This window comes from Micromys minutus (genome assembly GCF_963924665.1).
Source record: "Micromys minutus genome assembly, chromosome: 4".
NCBI classification, from domain to species: domain Eukaryota; kingdom Metazoa; phylum Chordata; class Mammalia; order Rodentia; family Muridae; genus Micromys; species Micromys minutus.
Window position 1 is genome coordinate 41860366 of NC_137973.1, and position 24764 is coordinate 41885129.

Below are 24764 nucleotides of genomic sequence, written 5' to 3' on the forward strand. Positions count from 1 at the left end.
TATGTGCCCAGAGGGTCATACATAAATCACTGAGCTGTCTTGACAATTCTGGCACCTGGTACCTGAGCCTCACCCTGAGATTCTGATTGTGTAGATATAGGGCAGGGTTGGATATCAGGATTTTGGAAACAACCCAGATAATTCTGCACAAAGCCAGGGTTGGGCACCTCTCATCTAAAACCTTGTCCATTATATTGCTCAAAACAGGAAAGCCCCCGTTGTATCAGTTTTGATGGGGGTGGAGTGTTTGTGTGTGTGTGTGTGGGGGGGCGGGACAGGCTTGGGGGGAGGACTGTTTGACTACCAGGACCTTTACCTGCTCTGGTCCACCCTGACAGATCTCCCCAGAGAAGTCCATATTTTTGGCTTCCCTCTAGTTCTAATAGGAAGAACAGGTCTAAGGCCTTGCATGTAACTGCAGCTTCCCTTCCTACTAGGCTTGTCCACTTTTCAGCCTACCAGTACCCAAATACTTCAGCACCCTCAGTTGTCTCTCCCCTGGACAGCAGGGCTCTGTGGTTCTGAGATAGATTCCTCCTTTCAGACCCCTTGGGCCCTTGGAAAGAGCCCAACCAGCCATTTTCCCAGGCTGGGCTGGGATGGAGGTGGTGGGGTTGGGGTAGCCGCCAGGCCTGAGGTTTGGCTGCTTTCTGTCCTTTTCCTTTTAAACAGATATGCAGATGAATGCCTTTGAACATCAATAGTACAGAAAGTTTTGGAAACAAGACTGAAGCCCAGAGAAAACTTTCTCTATGCACCTTGAAAAAAAAAAATCTCAGAGCTAGCTCCCTGCCCAAGCCCCCAAATTAACTTTTCCCATGACTCACACGTGGCAGCTTGTGCACTTTTTTATTATTAAATATAAAAGCAGCTTCCTATTTTTAAATAGATATTTAAATGATTTTATATAAAATAATTCACCACTTCCAAGTATAAAAAACTCAGTCTCACAGTTCGTGAGGCAGTGCTCCCTCTGGGCTTTCTCAGAGGAAAGAAGGGGTTCCTGCGCAGGGGGTGCTCCAAAGGTGGATTTGGGGCTCCCCTTGCTCCGATGTAACCAGGCACCCACAAAGAGCTTCTTGCAATGGGTTGGATTTGCTCTTCTGTTTTTAATGATATATGTTTAAGGTGGAGGAGTTTTTGTTCGTTCGTTTCTGTGTTCTTCCTTCTATTTTTCTAGTGTGGAAATAGTCTGTAACTAGAAGGCTAACCAAGCCCCACAAGAAAGTCTCCAGTGTCCTTCCCCCTGCTGTCTCAGAACAGGACTGGTGGAGCTTACAGACCACTATCCTCCCGGATCCACGGCTGAAAGATTATCGACCCAGTAGCCAGGGAGGGCAGGAAAGGGGGGGACACAGCAGCATAAAGAGACCAAGGGGCAGGTGAGAGCCCTACCACCCATGCCCGGGTTACCACAGACAAGCCTGGCCCAGGAAACGGAGGGCATCAGAGCAGAGCTGCAAGTGAACATCCCATTTTTGACCCCTCTCTAAACTTGGCTTGCTTGGCTAGAGAAGGCAGGGTGTGTGGTAGGTGAGACTGGGAGGGTATCCTTGCCTACTGGGGTCAGGTCTGGAGGACAAAGGCCAGAAGAGGGTGGGGCTGGAGCCAAGCTCGTGGGACTGGAGCAGGAGCTCAGTCACAGGACAACCTGCTTAGCTCCAGGCTTCAGGAGAAGGCGGCTGGCTGAGGGGCTGGAGACTAGAGATCACTTCAAGCTTAGGGGTACACACATATTTTCAAGACCCATTCTCATTCATAGCTCTGCCTGTGGCCTTTGTCTCTGCCTCCCCCTCTTCTTTCCCTCCCACTAGTCACTTCCCTCCTAGGAATGTCAAAGTGCAAGATGCAGAAACCTGGGTCAGGAACACAGCCTAAAGACCAGCTCTGACTGGTAACCCAGGCAGTTCTTCCACAGCTTCCCCCTGGACAATCAAAGGCTGAGGCAGGGGAAGGTAGGAGCTTAGGTGCTCCCTCAGTCAACATGTGAGGCCAGCTCAGTGCAAGAGGCCGAGGAGAGGCTGAAGGAAGTGGGAGAACATTCGGACGGATGGTCGCTCGTAGGGATGGATGGGACAGGCTGTTCAGCAGGCAGGTTCAGTATTCACAGTGCAATGGCTTCCTTCATGAGGGCTGCCTCTGCTGGCCAAAAGAACTCTGGCAGGGGCTACGGGCAGGAGGAGATGAGGCTAGGGCTCAGTCTTCCTCTTGGCATCATGTGCCAGGTCAGACAGGTCCTGAGGACAGGGCTGGTCTCCCTCCTTCCTGGCTATCAGCAGAGGGCACTTAGGCAAGTTGAGGGTGTAGACCCCATTAAACTGTCAGCACAAGCAGCCAAAGGCCTTCCTGTCTTTTGAGCTGTGTGCCTTTCTGCCTTTACAGGAAATCGGGCAGATGCTATCCCACCCTTTGAATGTCAGGCTCTCTTCTTGGGAGACAGGTCCCTGCCTGTCCGTGTTGGAATTCCTTGGCTCCAGTTGGGTCTTCTGGGCACAGGGTTCTTCTGCTCCTTCTCATCTGTCCTGGTCTCCCATGGGCCATACAGGCTAGTGGGTCCCTTGCCAGGTTCTGGTTTTGAGAGGAGGGAACAGCCCCTAAGGGAAAGGGTCCTGAGCTGTTGAGCTGCCCTTCCTCAAATGCAGGGAGTCTCTAGGGCCCACAATAAATAGTGGCAGTATGTTGGGGCCTCCTCCAGCCCACTCTCTTTAGTCGAGAGTCTAAAGGTTAGGATGGAAAGACACCCATCAAAGCTGCTTTCATCCAGTCTCGGTAGGCAGGAGCTCTGGTAGTGGCAGACCACATCCCCAGGAAGATGGCAGGAGAGGGTAGTGGTGGATGTTCCCATAATGTCTCCTTCCATAAAGAGATAGTCCCATGTGCCCAGCTGTAGGGAAAAGAAGGGAAGAAGGCTGGTCAGCAGGGGGAGTGTGGGGAGGGTCGCTGAGGACATAGTTGGGGGAGGTGTGGCATTCCTGTGGGTTGTTGGCTGGCTTCAGGCAAGACTTCCTCTGGTCATTTCCCTGGCCCTCTAGGCGACCCCAGACACCACAGAGACACCAGGCAGCTTTGCCTGGCAGCAGTCCAAGCCTTTGGACAGACTGGCCTCACCTCCTACCTCTCCTCCTGGGAGAGTAGTGACCACAAAATGAGGGCTAGGACTGGAGGAGGTCTAGGGCAAGAGAGAGAAGGCTTATTGCTCAAGCAGATGGAAGCAGGGAACAAGCTGTTGAATGTCCCTACTAGGCTACTCCTCAGGTAAGGCCATCTTAGGAGTCTTAGACCAATGATCTAAGGGGATGTCTGCCAACCCTAGCAAAGAAATTTTCATAGCTACCTCCATACCATGCCTTAGAGGAGGGTCTGCAAGGCACTTGGGCAAAGTCAGTTGAATAGAAAGAATGCCAGGAAAAGGGAGGGCTTGCCCTGCCAACAGGCATGCTCACCCTCAGTAGCCTTGCCTCCTCCCAGAAGGGATAAAGGACTTGCCTCTTGTCATCCATGGGAGCAGGGCCCTGCCCTCTCCCCACCCTACCCCCATCTTTGTCTCCTTGTCCAGTATCCTCGGAACTCTTTGTTCCATAGCAGAAATCCCCTGGACTCCACCCAACAGTTTGACTTTGGACCCTGTGTGGCGCCTCCCCAGTAATGACCACAGCCCCACTGGTCAAGCCTGTGATGGGTAAGGAAGGAAGATGAGACCTACAACCTTTGGCTGCCAGCCTATTCCCATGCTTTGGGTAGGAAACGAGCAGGAACTATAAACTGGATGTGAGCCATGCTGGTACAGCCAGGCCACAGGCTCTGACAGGGGCCATTGGGGAAGAAGCCCCAGAGGGCATGCTCTAGCCTCTGACCTAACTCCCAGCTTCCTTGGGGCCGAGGGATTGAGTTTTCTGCAGTTTAGTGTCCCACTCATCTTCTTGTCAGAGTGTTGGTCAATCAGGACACAGGCACTCAGTTCTCATAGACTCCTTGAGACTAAAATGAGGACCAACTTAGATCTGAAGTGTCTGATAAAATCTGGATATTCTTAGGTGAGAAACTTAAAATCTTGGGCAGGTCTGAGAGTTAGGAGGTGTGGAAAGGACAACTGGGTACAGAGAAACCAGGGCTGAGGGTAAGGTCATACACGTGGCAGAAACACAGCACTGAGCTCCAAAGTCCCCAGCAATTTTTACTCTGATTCGGTTTGGAGGGGCTCTGGGTCCTTCTTGCAGCTGCTCCAATGAGCCAGCTAATTCATTTTACCCATCTCCCCCCACACTACTGCTAAGTGGGTCCCCAAGATTCTAGATATGGGTTGCTGCTTGCTTTAATCCAAATAAATCTCCCTGGTCCTGAGCATCTGTGAGATTTCTTCTGTCTGGGGAAGGGGCTTAGACACGTCATCCTACACACAGGACAGTTTGCTTATGTGCAGAAAGGGGTCTAGCTGGAAACTCCCACAGGTCACACAGTTAATTTGCCATCCAGTCAGTCAGCAAATCAACTAAGCACTCTGCCAGCTAGTTAGCCAATCAGCTCATCAATCAAGAACTAGTCAGTTAAGTAGTTACCAGCTAATTGGTCAAGTAGTCAGCTAACTAGCTGTCAAGATGAGTTGACTAGTTAGCTGGTTAATTGGTCATCCAGAAGGCTGGTCAGTTAGAGAAATTTGGCCAGGGTTAATTGGTGATTCAGACCTGAAACCAGCTACCAACATTTACTAAGTTTTTTTTTAACAAGGATGGAGGGGGCACTGTCTGTACTAGAACCCTAGATTGAAAACGAAGTGAAAAGAAAAAAAGATAGTTCCTGCCCTCTAGGGACTTACAATCTTCTCAGTAGTGCAAAATTTACACATACACATAAAATATGATTTAAAATACATAAAACACCATCCAAATGTGTGCAGATTGATATAGCATTAGCCATATGCAAAAGAGCAGAAGGGGTATGAATTAAAAGAACAACCGGAGGGATGTGGAATATTTCAGGAAGGGAAGGCTTCCCGATAGGCTGGGTGGGTGTAGAGAGGAAGAATCCAGGTCACATCTCCATCAACATTGTGGGCAAGGGCAACAATGCGTCAATGTGCAGGGAACCCAACCAGGCGTAAAGAGAAGCGAAAGAACTTTCACTGGGCTCAGGGTATGGGCAGAAAAACGACAAGGAGTTTTAACAAAGGTGAGATCCAACTACACTTTGGTTAAAACAGTTAAGTGTCCAAGTATGGGAGTATGGGATGGCGAAGGTCTGCTGGACAGAAGCTCACAGGAAGTAGAACTGGGCTTTTTAATAGACTACAAGCTCAACATATGACAATATATGATGCAGCTGTTAAAACTAATGTGATCTTAATCTGCATGAGTAGAAGAGTACTGTCCAGATCAAGGAAGGCAACCGTCCCACTGTACTCTGAGCTGGTCAGACAACATCTGGAGTACTGTGTCCAGGGCTGGGCGCCACATTTTCAGAGGGACATTGACAAACGAGTGTGTCCAGGATGGTGAGGGGTCTGAAAACCATATCATATAAGGAATGTTTGAGGGGCTTGGCCACACTTAACACACAGAATTCTTAAAGGGGACATGAATAGCTGACTTTAAATTATCAGGCCTCGTGAGAAGATGGGAGAGGGCTGGTGGGGGAAGGGGAGGAAGGAAGGAAGCTTTGCCCACATAAGGAAGGAATTCCCCCAGTGTTGTGTGTTGTGATCCCAGTGTTGTGTGTAGTTGAGCAGCTGGCATGCAGAGAACTTGCCTGGAACTGGGAGTGTGTGTGTGTGTGTGTGTGTGTGTGTGTGTGTGTGTGTGTGTGTGTGCAGGAAGCTGGGTAACTCCCTGTGGGGATGCAGAGTAGCCCTTTTAGGCTGGGATGCTGGGCCAAATGACCTCTTAACAGCTCTCTCAAGACTAAATTTCTAAATTTCTATGGTACCATGATCCTAAGTCAGGGAAGCATCAATAACCTTGACTTGGGAGCAGGACCAGATAAGGCACAGTCTGGCAAGAAGAAGATGCTGAGGAGGTCAGGACTCAGCACCAAGCTGGGATTACTTGTATTTGAAGGGGGCTTGCAGCCATGCAAAGGCTAATGAAAATTCTCCAGGGTGGTAAAGACCTTGTAAAAGCTTCATTAGAGGAGGAATATGGCTGCTTTGGGATCAGATGTAGCAGCAGTAAGACTAGAAACATAATACAGAGGTCATAGTAACTGGTCTCAGCAGGGGAGGGGATTCAGGAGCAAGGGGGGACTGAGGCCTGGAAGAGAGGGGCCTAGCTAGAGAGGGGCCTAGTGGACTCAGGAATGGGACAGAGGAGAGGAAGTCAAACTGTGTGGGCCTCCTGGAAGTCAGGTGGTTTCTACAGCGGGGGAGGGGGTACCTGGAGCTAGTTCTTTTTAAGGGATAGAGAGATATCAAAATCAGAGCCTTACCTTAGAATCCTTTCTACACTGGCAGTTCCACCTGTCTGTCCTCATCTTGGGTCAGGGAGCTGCAGGCAGAACACAGGGTTGACATAAGACTTCAGCAGGAACATGGAACTTGAGGGGCCTCCTAGATTATCCCCAACCCTGCACATAGGTTCCATCTCTGTGAGATTTAGAAGACCCAGAACTGCCCAACTCTAGGAAGAAATCAGGAGAAAGCTCCACTGTTATGGGAAGAAGAGAGGCCCTTCTTTCTTTGTACCCACCCTGCTCTGCAGCTCCATTTCCTTAGGGCAAGGGGGAGAAGCCTCTCTTTCAATCTAGAGGGGAAACAGGTCCCAAGATAGACGTCCAGTGACTCCCACAGCCCCACTCCAACTGCTCACCTGCCCTCTGGTCGCCCCACAGAAGAATCCAATGTCTGAGGGTCTCGATGGCTCTAAGAACAAGAAAGATTTATCTCGCTGAGGTGCTGACATGCCCCCAAGCATTACTGAGAGAGTTGCAAGAATTCCTCCCACTACTCCAAAGCATGCACAGCCAAGGGAGATTCCTGGACCTCTGAGGATGGGCATTTCCCCTGTCCCCTACCATGCAGAACACCACCTATGGGGCCCCAAGTTCTCAGAATAACACTCCTCCCCCTTTCTCCCCTCTTCCACTTGGTTGTTCAAGAATTCTCTCTCCCTCCCTCCTTTTGTCCCTCTCTCCATCCCTCCCCCTCCTCTCATTTTTTCAAGACAGGGTTTCTTTGTGTAACAACCCTGGCTGTCCTGGAACTCACTCTGTAGATCAGGCTGACCTCAAACTCACAGAGATTCATCTGCCTCTGCCTCCTGAGTTCCCAGCCAAGAATTCTCTTTTTTACACAATTCTGTTCTCATCCCTTCTCAATAATCTCAAGAAGGCTGGAGACCTCATTTATTTATTTATTTATTTATTTATTTATTTATTTATTTATTTATTTATTTATTTATTTGAAAGGATCTCTCTATGTAGCTCTGGCTAGCCTAGAACTCATCCTTTCTCAATGATCTCCATGAGGTCAAGGACCTCATAAATAAATTTATTTATTTATTTCTCAGACAGGATCTCTTTATGTAGCTTTGGCAGTTCTAGATCTTGCTTTGCCAAGAACTTGCTTTAAGATCAGGCCAGCCAAAGAAGCCTGCCTGTGCCTCTGGATTGCTAGGGTTAAATGCTCACCACCATACCTGGCAGCTCCTGATTCTTGAAGTCACACTCTATCACTGCCTTCTACCCTTTGGGCTGTCATCCCCACCTTCTAGCAGCTGCAGAACCTATTGGAACCTGGTTACCCTCCGGCCTGTACCCTACCCAGCCTTTGTCCATAGGATGTCCTCCTTTCCTGGGGTTCTCCTTACCCTCCGCTTCCACCTGTAGAACAGGAGACCCCCGACAGCCAACAAGACAAGGATGATGCCGGGCACCAGCAGGTGGAAGACAGACTCGGGGGTCTGGGGGTCAGAGGATCCCCCATGCTGTTCCACATGGCCTGTGTCGGTCAAAGGAATGGAATTAAAACGGGCCACAGGCCTGGCTTCCCCCTCACTTGCTGGTCCTCCTTCCAGCTCTGCGGGGCTCCTTCGATCCCTGGTACTTCTCTTGCCCTCGAGCTCCCCAAGGGGCAGCACAATGCCCCAAGAGTGGCTTTTGGGAAGCAGTAACTGAGCAAACGGGGTGGCTGAGTTGCTGACTCCTTGGGGATTCAGTGTCGCAATATGGGGAGAACGTGGCTCCTGGTGGTCTCCACGCAGTGTAGATGAACCATCTGTCTTCTCAGGAGTATTATTCTGTGTCTGGCCAGTGGGTCTCATAGGGTTCACCTCTGTCAATGGCGTGTCTGTTGTATCCGCAGGCTGTTGATTCACTGTTGATTTAGGGAATGGAGAAGATGCTGAGAGGGCCCTGGATCTGTCAGTCTCTGCCTGGATGCTGCCCCCTACAGGCTTGGAGGGGGAAATGTTTGCTTTCTGGGTCAAAAATCCCTCACTAGCCTCTCCAGAAGCTTCTTCTAAGACCCAGTTAGTGCTCAGTGAAGATTCAATACTGTCTTCCTTCCCAGGAACGGGGGCCCCCGCAGAAGGATGAGGTTGTGAATCCTCGTGGTTTGGTTGCTCTGTTGACTCGAGGGTCTGGCAGGTACTCCTTGGTGGTCGCTGCTTAGCACTGCCTGGGTCCTCTATGCGAAGTGTCAGCTCACTGGACAGCTCACTGGGCAAGAGTGAGCTGCCCTCTGTCCTCTGAGAATCACCCCAAGCCAAGCCAGCCAGAGGGGCCATGGAGGGGGCAGGGGGCTGGTGAGGGGAGGCAGAGGCCAGGTCACTGCTAGGGGTGGCTTTAGGGTACAGGCAGTTGCAATCAGGCTTGGTCGCCATATCTGAAAGAACCACAGAGGGGGAGAAAGAAAGATGGGGAGGAGATAGAGTCACCAGCCTCCAGCACAGCTCCCCCAGAGGGGCTAAGAAGGGGATAAGGTTCTGGGGCATGGGAAGGGGTCCCTCTTCTAACACAGACCTGGGGCTGGGGAGAGGGCAAGACAGTAATAAACAATCATGACACAGAACTCAGGCAGGAGGAATAAATATGCAGGGTATCATGGACTAGGAGCCAAAAAGCAGGGTACAGACAAACAGAGCAGGGCTCGGGGTGAGGAAGACCACAGGACAGTGTACAGGGGCTCCAGCTGGCCGGAGGCCAGGCCGGGGTTAGCAGCGCTCAGGCCAGGGAGCTAAGCAATCGCTCCTAGATTAACACAAGACACTCCGAAGCCTCGAAGACACAGGTTTCATGCATAGCCAGGAGTGGAACCACCCTAGCTGCTGCCACAGGCAGGACAAGGCTGGGGCTGGGGAGCAGCCAAGTTTGGGATTTTGGAATTGAAGCACTAAGGCTGGACTTGGCTGTTGTCCGATTGCAGGACCTCAGCCCCCGCCTTGGGGAGTGAGGCTGAATGTAGGACACACGTGGCACAGGATGCAGAGATGACTACACGCAGAGTGCACAGGTAGAGAGAGTTTGGATGACGTTCAGACTTCAAATCCAGCCTTGTCCCTTGAGGGGACATCCAAGGCATCCTGGGGACTTCTGGAGCCAGGTTATCCTAGTGTTTTGCAGCCGAGCTCCTGGAGCAAGGTCTCTGATTGGCAGGTGGAGCACCTGCTCTTTCCACGGAACCCCCATTTATTCCGCCAGCCTGCAGAGCCCAGGGGAAGCCACCATGCCGACATGGCTTTCCAAGAAAGGTCCCCTTACCCATTCACTGTCATCACAGGCCACCAGCAGGGGCCTTCATTAGTCTGCCACATAAAGTTTGGCAGTAAAACAGTACATGCAGGCAAAAGTCAGTGTACATGCACACACATGTCAGCAAAGACATGTGCATAGGACCTTAAGGTACATGGAGCCACACGAGTACACAAAACACACAGAAACACACTTAGCACCCAGGCTGCCTCTGGGATTCCCCTAGCCCCATATCTCACCCTGCACACGCCCTCCCTGTAGCCGGCCCCTTCTGGGCTTACCTCTGCTAGAGCATTTAGCAAAGCTGTCGTTGCAGTTCTTGCTAAAAATATTCCAGTCCTTCTCAAGGAGATTCTTTGTTTCATTAAAGAAATTCTTGATTTTCTCCAGCAACTGGAGGGGAGTCTCATGGAAAGTTCGGACACAGGCCTGGGAGGAGAGAGAAGCCCCTTTGGTAAGCATGAACATGGGCCTTCTCTATTATCTCTGTCAAATTCTCTTGGTTTTTTCACATGCATCCCCCCCCTTTGTTTTCTCCATTACATCCTCTCTGCTTTGCAGCAGTATCAGTCTTGAGGTTGAGAGATGTGTCGTTTATCCAGAGATCCATCTAATACGTATCTAAGTGCCAGGCATATTACCATATATTTACCTGGGCATCATGCAGTGAACAAAAAAGAAGTGGTTCCTGGCCCAGCTGGGCACTGAGTCCAGGAGACACCAGCACTAAACACATTGTTCCAAGTCACATTGCCTCCCAAGAGAGTACCCTGAAGCATCTGAAGGTGTATAGCAAATGGGTGCTAACTGAGGGCCCAGGGAGACCTCCGAAGGATCAGCTGAAAATGAGTGAGGGAAGAGAAGGAAGTGGGGCAGAGATGATAGAAGACGCAAGGGCCCTGAGGCAGGAAAGCATGAGACGGCAAAAGCCTGAAAGAAGGCGGAATGGCTACGGCTCTGCCACGTAGGAAGAACATGGCAAGAGACGCAGCCGGAAAGAGCTCTGCCAAGGCCAAGAACTTGTTGACTCTGCCAGGAACTTGTAAGCCACATAGCCAATAGGAAACTGAAAACCTCCTGGGGAAGGTGGTCCATAGCATAAGACTTGTCTTTCAGGAGAATTATCTTGGTATGGTGTAGAGAACGAACCTGGGGAGACCAGAGGCAATGAAGTCCTTGGCTGCTGCTGCAGTTTGGAGGAAGTGCTGAGGATGCCCTGGCCTGCCTGCTGAATGGCTTTTCTCTTCTGCATTGGGCCCAGGTGCTCACACTCACCCTCTGCAGCTCTGAGAAGCCGTGCCCTTCTAGGCTCTTCCCTCCTCCTTCAGGCTCTGTGCCAGAGACTTCCTTCTACAGACTGCAGTGCCTCAGGGTTCTGCTCTGGGTCTACCTCACCTTTCCCAGCGAGTTGTTCTGTGTGTGGTTAGTCTCATCTACAGCCTATTTCCAGAATGCCAACTTTCCCTCTTAAGGTTGAGCTATTCTTGGAAGAACAATAGGTTTTCCAAGACTACTATAGCTCCCTTGATTACATCACTGCATCTCTCTGGCCCAGCCATAGCAGGCTTATAAACACTTATTAAACAAATGAATGAATGGAATGACCTGGGCTTGGCTTCCTCGCTCAACAGCTAAGTGAGAATAGACAAATGGCTGGCCTTATGTGGATTCATCTCCCTGTTTGTGATGTTAGAATACAGCACCCCAGCCTAGGAGCTGTTAAGGCAGGCCAGCTGACTCTGTCCTGCACATGTCCCCAACCTTATATGCTGTAAAAGAGACCAGGTATCCTCACCTAGAACCCTGACGCCCAAACTTTCTCAGCAAGCCCCCCTCAGCATGCACTGAGCAAATAGTCACCAACCCAGGGGAGACTGAGGGGCTTCTGTATCAAGCATTGATGGGACAGCTTCTCAAAATGCAGATTCCCAGGCTCAGCTACAGATCCAGGAAAGCGGAATCCATAATGGTGTTTGCTGGGACTCTGCATTTTAAATAAGCTCTCCAGGTGAGTCGCTACATAGTAAAGAACTGTCCTTTCCTCAGCCGTATAGCCACTCCAGAAAATCTGGTTTTCTGTCCCCCTTTGGAGCAAAGTTCCTCCACTTTATGGTCTCTATTTCCTCTCTTCCTTTTCTCCCCACCTGTCTCCAACAGGAATCCCCATGCTGTCAAATCGGATGGACCAATGGACGCTGTCACCCCTTATCTTACTTGACTTCTCAGCCTCCTTCCATCTGGAAGCCCTGAGGTGCTCCTTTCCCCAGGTTTTCCTACAACCTCAGACTGCGTTTCATTCGGGCTCCTGGATTCTGTTCTCTTCTCACCAGGGTGAGAAGGACAGACAGGGCTGTGCAGTTCTGTGGCTCCACAAACGGTGTTGGTGTATCCGGCATTCACGACCGTGAGCTGCTCCTGTAGCTGTCTGATGTGCTTCACACCAAACTGAGCTCTTCCCTCAAACCTACTCAGCTTGTGGTTATCCTTATTTTGCCATCAGCGAGAAAGAACTCCGGGGACTCAAGATGAAAGCATCCTGACTCACCCTTTCCCTTTCTACCGGGAAGCATCGAGTCCTGTCTGTCTGGAGAGATCATGCATACACTCACCTCCATTTTCTCTGCTCCACACTGATTCAAGTCACCACCATATCCAGCTTGGCTGAGCCTCCCACTGGCCTCCTGACCTCCATTCCTGTTCTCCATAGCCTACTCTCCAGTTCACCACCAGATGGTCTTCCATCATATATGAATGACATCTTGCCATTCACTAGTTTATAGTGGCTTCTTTCAATTTAAGACAAAAAGCCTTATCTTTGGCACCTGAGTTAATGCTGTGCTTCCTGACTTTGCTTCCTCCTGTCCACATCCCATGCCTGGGCCCTGCTGATCCATCCACTTTGGGTTTCTGAACGCAAACCTTTCTGGCTACCCTAGTGCTTGAGCATAGCACTTCTCACTCCAGAATGTTTCTCTGTGTGTGGCTCTGACTGCTCTTCCTTCTGCTGTAGCACCAGTTAAGGTTTTCTCGCTTAGAAGCTGCCTTTGTCTCTTCCCCTCTGCATCCTCATTATGTTAGCGGTCCTCACTGCACTCTCAGAGTCGGGTTCCTGTTCCTCACCCGGTCTACACTTCTCCAGTGCTATTACTACCATCATCATCCATTCACATACTTGCTCATTTTAGCTGACTCGGCACCCCTCCTCTCTTCATGATTGTGAGGGTTTTTACCTGTTTTTTTTTTTTTTTTTTTTTTTTTTTTAAATCACAGCTCATTCCTGGTATCCAGAACAGCACCTGATATACAGTGGCCACTCAGTGAGGTTTTGCTGAGTGGATGAAGAGCCCTTCTGATTATATTTAAAGATGTCATCATTCAGCAGCGGCCTGCCTCACTGGACTATAAGCCCTGTAATGGTGGAAAGGGGAATGTCTTGCTCCAAAGATATCCCCAGGGTCCAGCACCGGGCCTTTTGTCTAATGAATTCTTGATGAAGGTGGATGGAGTAAAGAAATGAATGGGCAAGACAGTAAGTTGGTTCAGGCAAGGCAAGCATATGAGAACCTCTGCAGCCTTCCTCCGCTCTTCCCTGCCACTCCTGCCCCCAGAATCACCCTACCTTGTTCTGTTCTTCATGGTCCTTGGTAAAGCAGCTGTTCAGGCTCACAGAGAGTTCCTGGAGCCTCTCAGTTGCATTGGCATTGGGGGTTTTGTCTTTGAAGCGCATGGTGTCGTCTATTATGTCTTGTACCAGAACAAAGGCCTTCTTTAGGTAGCAAACGGGATCATCCTGGAGTACAGGAACCAGAACTTAGCACCTGGCCATGGTGGCTGGGAACCCAGGCTTTATATGAGGCCACCACACCCCAGGCAGTCAGAGGGGACACACCACGCTAGTCATGAGGATGATGATACCCTTCGCCTGTCTTTTATTCTTTCTTTAAATCAACCATAACTGAGAATTGAGCTAGTGTGAAGGAAAGGTAGATTCTGATTAGAGAGAGCGTTGGTTTTCTGAAATGCAGCATTAGTCAGGAGACACACAGGGGAGGGTGGGTTTGCTGCCCCTAGCATGCTCTCTCTCTCTCTCTCTCTGTCTCTCTCTCTGTCTCTCTCTGTGTGTCTTTCTCTCTCTCTCTCTCTCTCTCTCTCTCTCTCTCTCCCTCTCTCCCTCCCTTTTCCCTTCCTCTCTCCCTCCCTTTCTCCCTCCCCCTCTCTTCCCTTCCCCTTCCTTCCATTTCCCTCCCCCTCCCTCCCCTTCCCCTTCCTTCCATTTCCCTCCCCCCCCTCCCCTTCCCCTTTCTTCCATTTCCCTCACCCTCCCTCCCCTTCCCCTTTCTTCCATTTCCCTCCCCCTCTCTTCCCTTCCCCTTCCTTCCATTTCCCTCTCCCTCCCTCCCCTTCCCCTTCCTTTCATTTTCCTCCCCCTCCCTCCCCTTCCCCTTCTTTCCATTTTCCTCCCCTTCCCCTTCCTTCCATTTTCCTCCCCTTCCCCTCCTTCTCCCTCTCTCTCCTTTCAGTGTACTTCCACTTTTTTTTTTTTTTTTTGCCATATAAACCCTTCAAATCCTCCAAAATATAAAGATACTGAGGCCTACCTCATTGTCAAAAGTGTAGCCTTGGGTTTTAGTCTCCAAGGATACAGCAGGTGGTTCAATGACCAAAACTATTTTTATCCCTGCATCTCTAGTGCCTGATCCAGTAAATAGGTGCCATGGTCCAAGAGAAGGAGCAAGAGAATGAATGGTTGAAACCCTGAGACGGTGGAGGCTGTGGCACGTTCACAGAAGTGCATGGGAGCTCAGAGACGGAAGGGATTCTGGACATCCTGATGGTTCTCTGAGGCTCCAAGATAGGGAGGTGTGGCACAGGGATCGGCAAGGTACACGGAAATTGGTGGAAAAACATCGAAAAGAGCTGATGAAAACGATGGGGAGCAGAATGAAGCAAAGGAGAGAAATGAACATAGGGTGTGGTAGGTATGGCAGACTTGGAACTGTGCTTTTGCCTGGAGCCATGGGGTTCCTCACAGGTAAGGAGAGAGAAGTGAAGGCGTTGGGGTTTCAGGGTGCTCCCCCTAGTGGTAAGATGAAGAGTGCCCTAGAATTAGAGAAGTCAGGAAGCCCCTGAAATTTTCCAAGGAACTTGGGGAGTGTAGAGGGACAGCACCCTAAGGTGCATGGAGACAGTATTGGCTGACCAGTTGGTTAGGTGTGGGGTAGAGAACTAGGCTTCCTGTCTCTGACCAGTGCATTGGAGGAGATGTGATTTAAAAAGGTTAAGCACATGGTATAACATGCCTGGGTTCAAATTAGGCCTCCTTAATCTCTGCATGGGTAACAAGTGGTGATATTTGTGAACCTCAGAATGGTACTGTTAGGATTAACTGGGGAATGTGCCTAGCATTTAGCAAGTGCCTGATTTCTGCTAGGTCAAAGTAAGGAAACAGCAAAGGACTGAAGCTCTGGACCCTGCACGGCCCTGCAATCTGGAATTTGACACTTGAGAACACAGCGACCCCCTTATCCTCATTCTGTCTGCGTTAGGTCTGCTGCTGCCTTCCTGCTGCCCCGTGTCACCACAGGGTGGGCTCTGAATATCCCCTTAAGCACCCGGAGCTTCACAAACACTTGCTACTCACCAGCTGTTCCTGGTCTACAAATTCAAAGGCGATCTGGCACGAGGTCTCCATTTGGCTGTCGATCTGTGAGATAGAACAGGCCAGTGGTTACATGGTACTTTACCTCCTAAAACAATGGCAAAACAACAGAGCTACAGCTAGGGGAAAAGCTGTATCTTCCAAATGCTCAGAGGACTTAAAAACAAACAGACAGACACTTCGACTTTGACCTATGGAATCAGACAATCTGGTTTGCATAAGGAAGAATTATCTCTAGGAAAATACAGGATGTAATCTTTTCTGGAAGGTGGTAAGCACTCTATCATGAAAAGCCTCAAAGAGAGGCTGGCCAAGCTCTGGGGAGTCTGGGTCTCTAGCCCCTACCTCTCCCTGAAGCAATGTTCTAACTCTCAGAGGCCATGATGACACTCGTGGACCTGGTCCTGCCATGGAAACTGCACTCGAAGAGAGTGCTGTTAAGAAGGGAGAATGGGAGGTTCAGCTCCAGGGCCCAAGTTCATTGCAGATGGCCTTACCCTCTGGTGCCCCACACTGCTAGGCTCGTGGAAAGATGATAAATTCTTTAGTGAGAGGAGTGGAAGCCATGACAACAACTGGATCCTGCCTGGCTAGATGACATTTAGAATTGTTGATGATTCCATTAAGCCTATTAGAATGGGATCTGGGTTCCTTCCCAGCCCAGATGAGTAGGGTACTCCAACCTCGGACAAGGGTCAAAAATGAAAGCAGCTGGTGGGGAGTTAGGCTAGAGCCTCCCATATAAATTTGGGTGGGGCCCTGGTACCAGGCTGTCAGGCGATCTGGCTATCTAGGAACGGGATGAACCTTCTGACCCAGCAGGCAGACCAGGCTGACTTTCCTGAGGAGGTATTGTCTGAGTCAGAGCAGGGTCAAGGAGCCTTTTAGAATCCATAGTGGACAGGCAACAGTTAGAAGCCCTTCCTATTCACTACAGGGGACCCAGACAAAGAGGTTGGGAGGACCTGAGGTCTCCACCTCAAGAAGGCCAATGAAAGACCAGAATAGCCATTATCCAGTTAACTGTTTTCTCTCTTTGACTCTGCCTTCTGGCTGCTGCCTCAGTTTCTTTAGTGAGGAGAAGGCATGGTCTCATACTCACCAACTGCTGCAGGACCTGCAGGTGTCCATTCCCAATCATGTGGCTACAGTGTTCCGACACCTCCTTGGCAATACTCCTGCTCACAAGGAGACAGACCAGCAGCAGCCGGGAGCCCATCCATGTCTATAACAGAAGGGAATCATGTCTTTCCAGCACCTCCTCTCCCTAGCTCGTGTCCCACTAAGGAAAAATAAATCAAAGCCACATTCCCATAATGCAGCACTCCCCAATTAGGTTCTTATCAGCCAGGGCACCACATCTCCCTTGATAATAACCCAAATGCCATCCTTTCCAGCAACTCTTCTCAGGTTAGCCCAGGGCAGCTCAACAATACAGAGAACCTACATTTTTTAAAGGCTTACTTATTTTTGTTTTATGTTTATGAATGCTTTGCCTGCTTGCAATGTATACACTCTATGTGCTTGCCTCATGGAATCCCCTGGACCTGGAGGAATGAATGATTGTGAACCACCATCTGGGTTCTGGGATTTGAACCTGGATCTACTGCAAGAGCAACGAGTGTTTTTAGATGACGAGCCATCTTTTCAGCTTACAGAGAACGCCTAACGATAATACTAATGGGATGCCAACCACTAAGTTTTGGTGACTGAGAGACTCGGGGGTAAGAATGTCTGTCCTTTCAACTTTAACAGAGACAAATAGATACCTTATAAGCTGGCTTCAAGTTTGTGGTCAGACATTGGCTTTCAGAGTGCAAGCCAGAAACATTCACTACCCCTGCACCTACCTTCCTCCTCATCTGGTTCCACAGGTCTGGTTCTACAGGGGGAAACACCAGGACTGAACACTGGAAACTCAACCCAAGGGGCAGACCTCCTAGAGCCTTGAACTTGCGTTTCCGGAAGAGTCCATCTCGCTGATCAAAGGCAATGCTGTACTTCGCTGCTGGCATCTGCCTACCTGATACCCATCAGGCCCTTCATAGAGTCAGCAAGCTCTTGCCACAGCAAGGACGTTCTCTCCCTCTCGTCAACACCCACCTGGCCCAGTAGCTGCTCATCCCTAGTCAGGTCTGGCTCCTGACACCTGACTAGGCCCTTTCTTTCTCCTTCCTTCCTTCCTCCTCTACCCTCTAAGCTCCTTCCAGCCCAATGGGCTCTAATAGGGTATCCCAAAAGGCCCCAGACTGAGGCAGAGGGGCTCCTAGGCCTTCTTTCCCTGGCCCAAGGCTGCCATTCTGAGCATCCTGGCTGCTGACATCCCCCAATTCAGGGAAATGCTGGCATGGTGGAGCGATGACTGGCACCTTCTTGGATCTGGGCTCTGCCCCAATAGTCCAGATGATGAGACAAACGCTGCAAATAGGAGCGCATTGGAACAACACGGGGAGGCCAGGAAACAGTTTATAACAACATTGGTTTGCATCTAAAAGACCAAAGCCTTGCCAGTGCATACCAGGGAGGAAAGGCAGCACTGGATGGACAGTGCAGAGAGATAAAGGACTGCAGTGAGGCCTTAAAGGATGGAAGATGCGATGGGCATGGAGGCACAGGGTTAGCCAATGCCAGTTAAGCACAGGATCTGTTAAGGTTCTGGCTGAACTGATATATATATATATATATATATATATTAATATCATATATATATTGATATCATATATATATATATTGATATCATATATATATATATTGATATCATATATATATATTGATATCAATATATATATATTGATATCATATATATATGGAGAGAGAGAGAGAGAGAGACAGAGAGAGACAGAGAGAGAGAGAGGGAGAGAGAGAGAGCAGCCAGCTATGGGTTGATACTGCATTGGCCACAGTTGGGTAATTGCAAAGTTAGCCCTGAGTGGGAGTGGCAGCCTGGATCTTCAGAACCCCAGGCTCAGGACCCGTTAAAGGAAATGACTGTGCAGAAGATAACTCTGGCCCAGGCTGGTGTCACCCATCATGTGTATGGTACGGAGGAAAGGACCTGGGAGTGGAGATGTTCAGAAATACCTCAGTCCGAGGATTTCAAGACATTGATGTTTAAGATAGCAAGGTAAAGACACTACTTCAGGGATGCTGGCTTTTGGTGGCATGCACAGCCACTGGCTTCAAAGATGACCAAAGGAGGACACTCCTGGATCTGGATCTGTAACCCCAATGCTACCATAGACAGGAATACAGATGGACGCACAAGGGTTAATACTCTAGAATGCATCTGGCTGAACAGGCTCTTCCTGGCTTGCTTCTTTCCTCCCACCCACTGCTTCAGCCTCTGACTGTGAGAGCAGTCCTGGAAGGAAACTGCAGTCTCAGAGCACCAAGACATCATGTTCCATTTCCCAACCAGTAATGTCTCTGCAGAGACCTGGCCCGACTGCCTGACCGAACCCTGCGACTTGTCTTGTTTAATTCTGGCCTCCTCTCTTTCCTCTTGTTTCCCCTTCTAGTTTCCTTCCTTCCTTCTTTTCCTTCCTTCCTTCCTTCCTTCCTTCCTTCCTTCCTTCCTTTCTTTTTTTGCTTGTTACGTATGATACAGCTCTTCATCCCTTTCCCTCCTAACCCCATCTTCTGCCTCTTGATGAGCCCTCCCTCTCTGTAGATCTACTTTTCTCTGCTTCCGAACACCTGCAACCCTATCTTCTGCCCGTCAGGAGCTCTGTTCCTGCCCTCTCCGTTTTCCCTCTCATTCTCCCCAGAAGCAAGCTCACTTGCTGTTCATTGAAAGTGCCATCCTTCACTTTGTAAGAGCCACAGTATCATCTGCTGCCACTGCTGGGGACAGTTCTGCCTATCATCCACTCTGCAGCTCTGAACTCTCCTTGCACTTTCCTCAGTCAGCCACACACCCCAGAGTTACCCCCATCTCATTGAACCAAATCTTTCAAGAAAAGATTCGGGTACAATTCCCCGCAGAGAGCCACCCAAACCCCTAACAGCTCCTGCACATCTATTGAACAAGTAGCAGCATGCCCATCTCTCTTTCCCTGCCAACAGGTTGCTCAGCACAGGTCCTGGCATAAAGCTGGGCGACCCTACCCAGAAGGCCCACTCCCAACTGGGACCTACAAACGTGCAACAGCGAAAGGAAGATGTCTACTGGGGATGATGCCACACTCTGGTCTCTGTCACTCGGAACCTGGAGACCTGGTTGACCATCCTGGCAGACACTGGGCCCGTACCAATTGCTGCGACCCCCCCTCCAGCCCCCATCTCTCTCTCCTGCCTGTGGGTAGCTCAGTGTTCTTCTCTGTGCAATGGGATGAACAGCCTTTCCTTCACCTAGCAAAGCGCTGCTGCCCCAGGAGCAGCTATTGAAAATACCGCGGGCCTCAGCCCTAGCGTAGAAGCAGTACGGAAGCCAGAACCCAGGGCCGGGAAGCCTGGGCAGCTGGCAAGAAGGGGCTGTCCGTTTCAAGGGGCCGCGCCGAGCCGGCTGCTGCTTGCTGCAGAGCTCCTGTCCCAGCCCAGCCCGGGGCCCCGCGCGCCACGGTTGCAGCTTACCGAAGAAGGGCAGCGCCCCGCGGCGCCCCGCGCGGTCATACGGGCAGCTGGGTCCCGGCACGGCGTGTTGGCCGCCCTGGTTCGCTCGCTCACTTGCTCGCTGGTGGCTGGAGAGCCTCAGACCCGGTCGAGGGCCACGCCGCTGTCTTGGGATGCAGAGAGCTGCAGCGACACCGAGGCAAACTTTCACTTTCCCCTGGTCGAGCTTCGCTGGCCAGCCCTCAGCACAGCCTTTTAAGCGGGCGGGCATGTGGTTTATGGGAAATCACCCTGGCCCTCCGCCAGACACACACACACACGCACACACACACACACACACGCACACACACACACACAAAACACACTCACAGGCACTGACACATACTACACCCCAGAGGCCCACTGAACCGCCGACTCCCTTCCCCCAAGCGGGCCGCCTGGTCGTCCTCGCTAGCTCTCTTCCCGGTCGCTCTATGGCTGTGCAGGCACCGCAGCCTTCAGCAAAGTAACCGGGGCTCCACCGCCCTCCCCCTCCTTTCTCGAGCTCTGGACAAGACACTGCCTTCCCTTCTGCGCTCGCCACTATTGTCAATCTCATGTGATTGTTCTCTGTCTAATGCTGGCCCCTAGGGACTTTCCCTCTAGGCCCAAAAATTCTCAAATCTGTGCAGGAAACAGACAGAGTATATTGAACAGGACTTGAATGGGGATGGACCAACCACTGAAGACCTAGGCCTCTCATTCAACTCTCTCATGGAGCCCAGGGCAGCTGGTTTGCAGACTGGATTGCTCCCTCCTATGCATTGTTCAAAGAATCTGCTAAACTTTCTGTCCTCTGGCTGTAGGGAGAAGTAGGGAACAATCCAGCTACCTGGTCAGGAGAGGAGGGACCTAGTCCTGTGACAACTAGCTGGGTGGTTCTGTACTCTGTGCCAGGAGCTTCAGGTGGTTGACCTGAAAATGCTGGCTGGTCCCCTGTCCCAGCTTAGGCAGAAAGGTTGGTGTGCTCAGGCCCTTGATTTCCCTCAACTCTGTTGAAAATGCACTTGTGGAGACAATCACATTTTGTCTTTACATGAGAATGAGTCTAAATTAACCTACCAAGAGGAGCCTATTGATTTTGTTGCCAACATCAGAACCTTTTTCTTCCTTTCGTGCATCCTGATGTGTTTCAGTCCCTCCATGCCCAGATGAGTGGTCTGGTCTCAGAAGCCCCTTTTGTCACTTATCCTCCACAGCCCTTGCTCAACCTAGCTCTGAGCAATAATGTCACCCTCATAAGCCTTTGTTCAGGATGCTTTCTCTGACATGAACTCTTCTTTTCCTCCCATTTATCTAAGGCGAATGTCTCCTCTTTTAGGGTTGTAATGACATCCTCATCTTGCAAAGCTTTCCGAGATGCTTCAGGCTGATGGATAGTTCCTTACCTGTGTCCCACTGGACTCAACCCACTCGTCCTGGTTAAATTGGCGTTCATTCATTCTCTACGTTATTTTAAACTGGTGGATCTCAACTTGTGGGTGGCAACCTCTTTGAGGTCTCATATCAAATATCCAGCATATCCTATGTTTTGCATTATAATTCATGTAATTATAATGTATAAAATAGTAGCAAAATTATACTTATGAAGTAGCAACAGAATAATTTTATGGTTGGGGCGGGGTCACCACAACATGAGGAACTGTATTAAAAGGTCTCAGCATTGAGAAAGTTTAGAACCATTGCATACTAATGATTACACTTGACCTGCACCCTGAGCCAGAGGCTTTCTCTAGGTGGCACCCCATTTCACTTGCCTCTGAACTGACAGCCATAGCACATAATAGGAATTAAGTTAACTGGGTAGATGGAATGGATAAGTCACTTGAAAGGTATTCACTGATACTTATAGACCAGGCCCTTTGCTGGACCCTGGAGGTGTAACCATGAACGTGATGATGTGGTCCCCTACTCAGTCTCATGGGTTTGTGAGCCACTAGAATGTAGACTGGCACTCATGGCTTCCCAGAGGAATGCAGAGACATAATCAAGGCTTTCTTCCTTCTTTGGTGGGATGTTCTTTAAGTGGTCTGGAACAATAAAGATTTAACCAACGCTTTTAAGAAAAAAAAGCAAAAGGAAGCCATATAAGTAAGACAGGCCTGCATGCAGAGTGCTGAAAAAAGGCCACATTTTACTGGTTCCATCTTTTTTTACAAACTAGTTTCTGCCCCAGGCTCATGGAGCTTGGAGTTAGAGCTAAACTGTGTCTAGAAGAGTGCAAGCATCTTTTATATCAGCACAAAGGCAAGCTCAGCCATCCATCACATACGTGCAAAGCAAGAAACCCCCTTCCCATCCTACTGAAACCCTTCACATATTGGTTTACCTGAACCCACTACTTACAAGATATTGCCCTTGACAGCTCTGTCCAGTCATTTGCTGAGTGGCTATGGATGAATACACATCTTTTGGCATCAAAGTCTATAAAATGGAGCCAATGATGTCCTTTCCATTAAGTTATTAGGCAAACTAAAGTCATGTGTGTGTGTGTGTGTGTGTGTGTGTGTGTGTACCATGGCACTTATGTAGGAGTCAGAAGGCCTCTCACTATGCAGATCCTGGGGGTTGAACTTTGGTCATCAGTCTTGGTAGCAGTTAACTTTAACCACCGACCACCTTACCACTTTATGAAATCACCGACACAATAGTGGTGGTATGGACTTGGGGGTCTCGATGCCAGAATTTTCCCCCACTCACTTACTGTGTAACTTTAGGCAAATCCTTTCTGTTTTTCTTTCCTCATTTGCCCAAAGGCAAAAATAAGATCTTTGTTCATGTGGCCTTGCAGAGGGATAAAGAAGACCATCCATAACTGGATTTCCACAGTGGACTTGTAGCTACCTTATTTGTGTTACTTTAAAATAAGGCATTGTGCTTCTGGTGGCTAAATAAGCTTTACCTCCATGCTTAAGGAAGACAAGTTTGGAAGCACTGATAATGTGTTTAAAGTGGCTGCTCCAAGTGGTCTCCTCTGACCACCCAAAGGGACTGATTATGGTATCTCCTCCTATGCCTGACTCTCTATAGAGTCTTGTCTGGGTTTCAGGGTCCTGTGGAGCCAGACAAGCCAGTGTGAGCCCTTCAATGCAAGGGAAACGATGGAATCATAGAATTGAACCCTTTTTAAATCCCTGTACTGCTTTAAATGAGGAGATAGAGACCCAGACAGGTTAAGGCACCTCTTCCAGAACGACACAAGTATTATGGGAGAGAGACTGGGATGGAGATATTGAGATCAAGTCTGGAATGAGAGGGCTCCAGGCTCCATGTGGTTGATAAGATTCTCTGAAGTCTTCCATGCTGACTACTGGTAGAGTCATGTCCGGAGCCAGGTCCTAGGGGAAGGGAGAGAGGAATTTGGCACTGTCTGAGATTTGGGGTTCCAGCGATTTCCAAATTGCAGCATAACCAAGGAGGCAGCACTCAGCTGAGCCTGGGGGAGGGCAGAGGGAGTTTAGGAGAGACCCTCCTTACTAGAGCAGTGAACCAAGGAAAGGGTGAGTGATTGAAAAGAGAGAAATTGAGATGGGTGGCAGGAAATGGGAGGAAACCTCGTTTGTAGATTGTTCTGAAATGATTTGTCAGGCAACTTCCTCTGGAGATCTTTCTAGCAAACTGACTGTTATCACAAAGGGTGCTCCTCCTCCCACGGTGTGTCTCTTATTTTTTACACCCTTTCTTATCTTTCTCCCTCCTCTTTTCCATAAAAGTTGGGTCATGTAAATAGATCCAAATAGAGCTTGGAGTTGTACAATGCTGTTCTGAGTCTCAGTGTTTTTGGCAAGGTACTACTCGAAGGTCAGAGTGTGTTAGATGACCACCCCCCCCCCCACATACACACACACATACACACCTGTACACACCAGATTAACCAGGATAGGAAAGTAGAGGTCTCCGTGTGATCTCTGGTACTGCCCACTGCCCTTTAAATTCTTCAGAGCAGACACCATGGACTCAGATTTTCTATAATTTAAATGGGAATTGTGGCTTCCAGCCTTCTGGTGCTTAGAAATACTGTAGACTTGGAATTTAAAAATTACAAAGTGCCAGTAATTGATATTTGGAGAAGCTACCTATGTTTGCCTAGCCCACCTCTCCCCATTGGGAAGAAACCAGCTTTTCCCCTTGTTCCCATCATTATGGCTCATGATGTAAAAGGCTTGTCTTGGAGGGCAGACTCTGCTAGGAGGCCTGTCTACTCACCAGCCCAGCTGTTTCCCCAGGCTCCAGGTTCCTGACTCCTGTAATTTGGATAAATCTAATCCAAAATTAAGATGCAGTCTATGTATTCAATTTTGACTTATCCAGTTTAAAGTCAAAATCCCCAACAGAGGAACTTTTCTGAAAGTTTCCAACTTTCTTTGGAGAAAGAGAACTACCAAAAGGAAAGCATGTCTGCTGTTGTCTAGGCCATGACCGAGCTTGCTTCATATCCTTGGTCTTGTGTGGCTTTAGAGCAAATGAAGCAGAGAATTACCTGGAATGAGGACATGAGGAACTTGTCCGATAGTGCAATAAACATTTCTGAGTGCCTGCCGAGTGCTGGCCTGTGCTCGTTCCTGGCTAGGTAAATTGTGTGCTCTTCCTGCTTACAGGCTACAGTGCAGATACGTCAAGGGACAATTTAACAAGAGGCAGTGATGGTGGAGAAAGGTCTCAGTACTCAAACTTACCTGGTGCAACTAGAAGCCCTCAACAAGGCAGGGACAAAAAATTGGAGTATCTCAAGTCAGAGATAGCCAGGGGGTACAGATCTCTGTTTTATATCTTGTGATTTCCTTGCCTTGGTTCTTTTAGGCTGTTTTGCTTAGTGTTAAGTAGAAGAATGAAGAAG

The 24764-nt window shown here is 49.5% G+C and overlaps 1 protein-coding gene across 2 annotated transcripts; it reads right to left on the reverse strand.

Moving 5' to 3' along the window:
- Nucleotides 1-853: 853 nt before the first annotated feature.
- CSF1 (colony stimulating factor 1) lies at nucleotides 854-20268 on the reverse strand. 2 transcript variants are annotated; one of them, XM_080915579.1, is made up of 9 exons: nucleotides 19910-20268; nucleotides 16440-16562; nucleotides 15320-15382; nucleotides 13298-13468; nucleotides 9960-10107; nucleotides 7797-8812; nucleotides 6798-6850; nucleotides 6418-6476; nucleotides 854-2884 (listed from the first exon to the last, which is right to left on the reverse strand). In XM_080915579.1, exons 1-8 carry the CDS (start codon nucleotides 19946-19948, stop codon nucleotides 6431-6433), a joined length of 1659 nt encoding a protein of 552 aa, XP_080771705.1. In that variant the 5' UTR covers nucleotides 19949-20268; the 3' UTR covers nucleotides 854-2884; nucleotides 6418-6430. The 2 variants fall into 2 exon arrangements, with proteins under 2 accessions (XP_080771705.1, XP_080771704.1); XM_080915578.1 differs by lacking the exon at nucleotides 854-2884 and adding an exon at nucleotides 5369-5497 and having other exon boundaries at nucleotides 19910-19963.
- Nucleotides 20269-24764: the final 4496 nt, after the last annotated feature.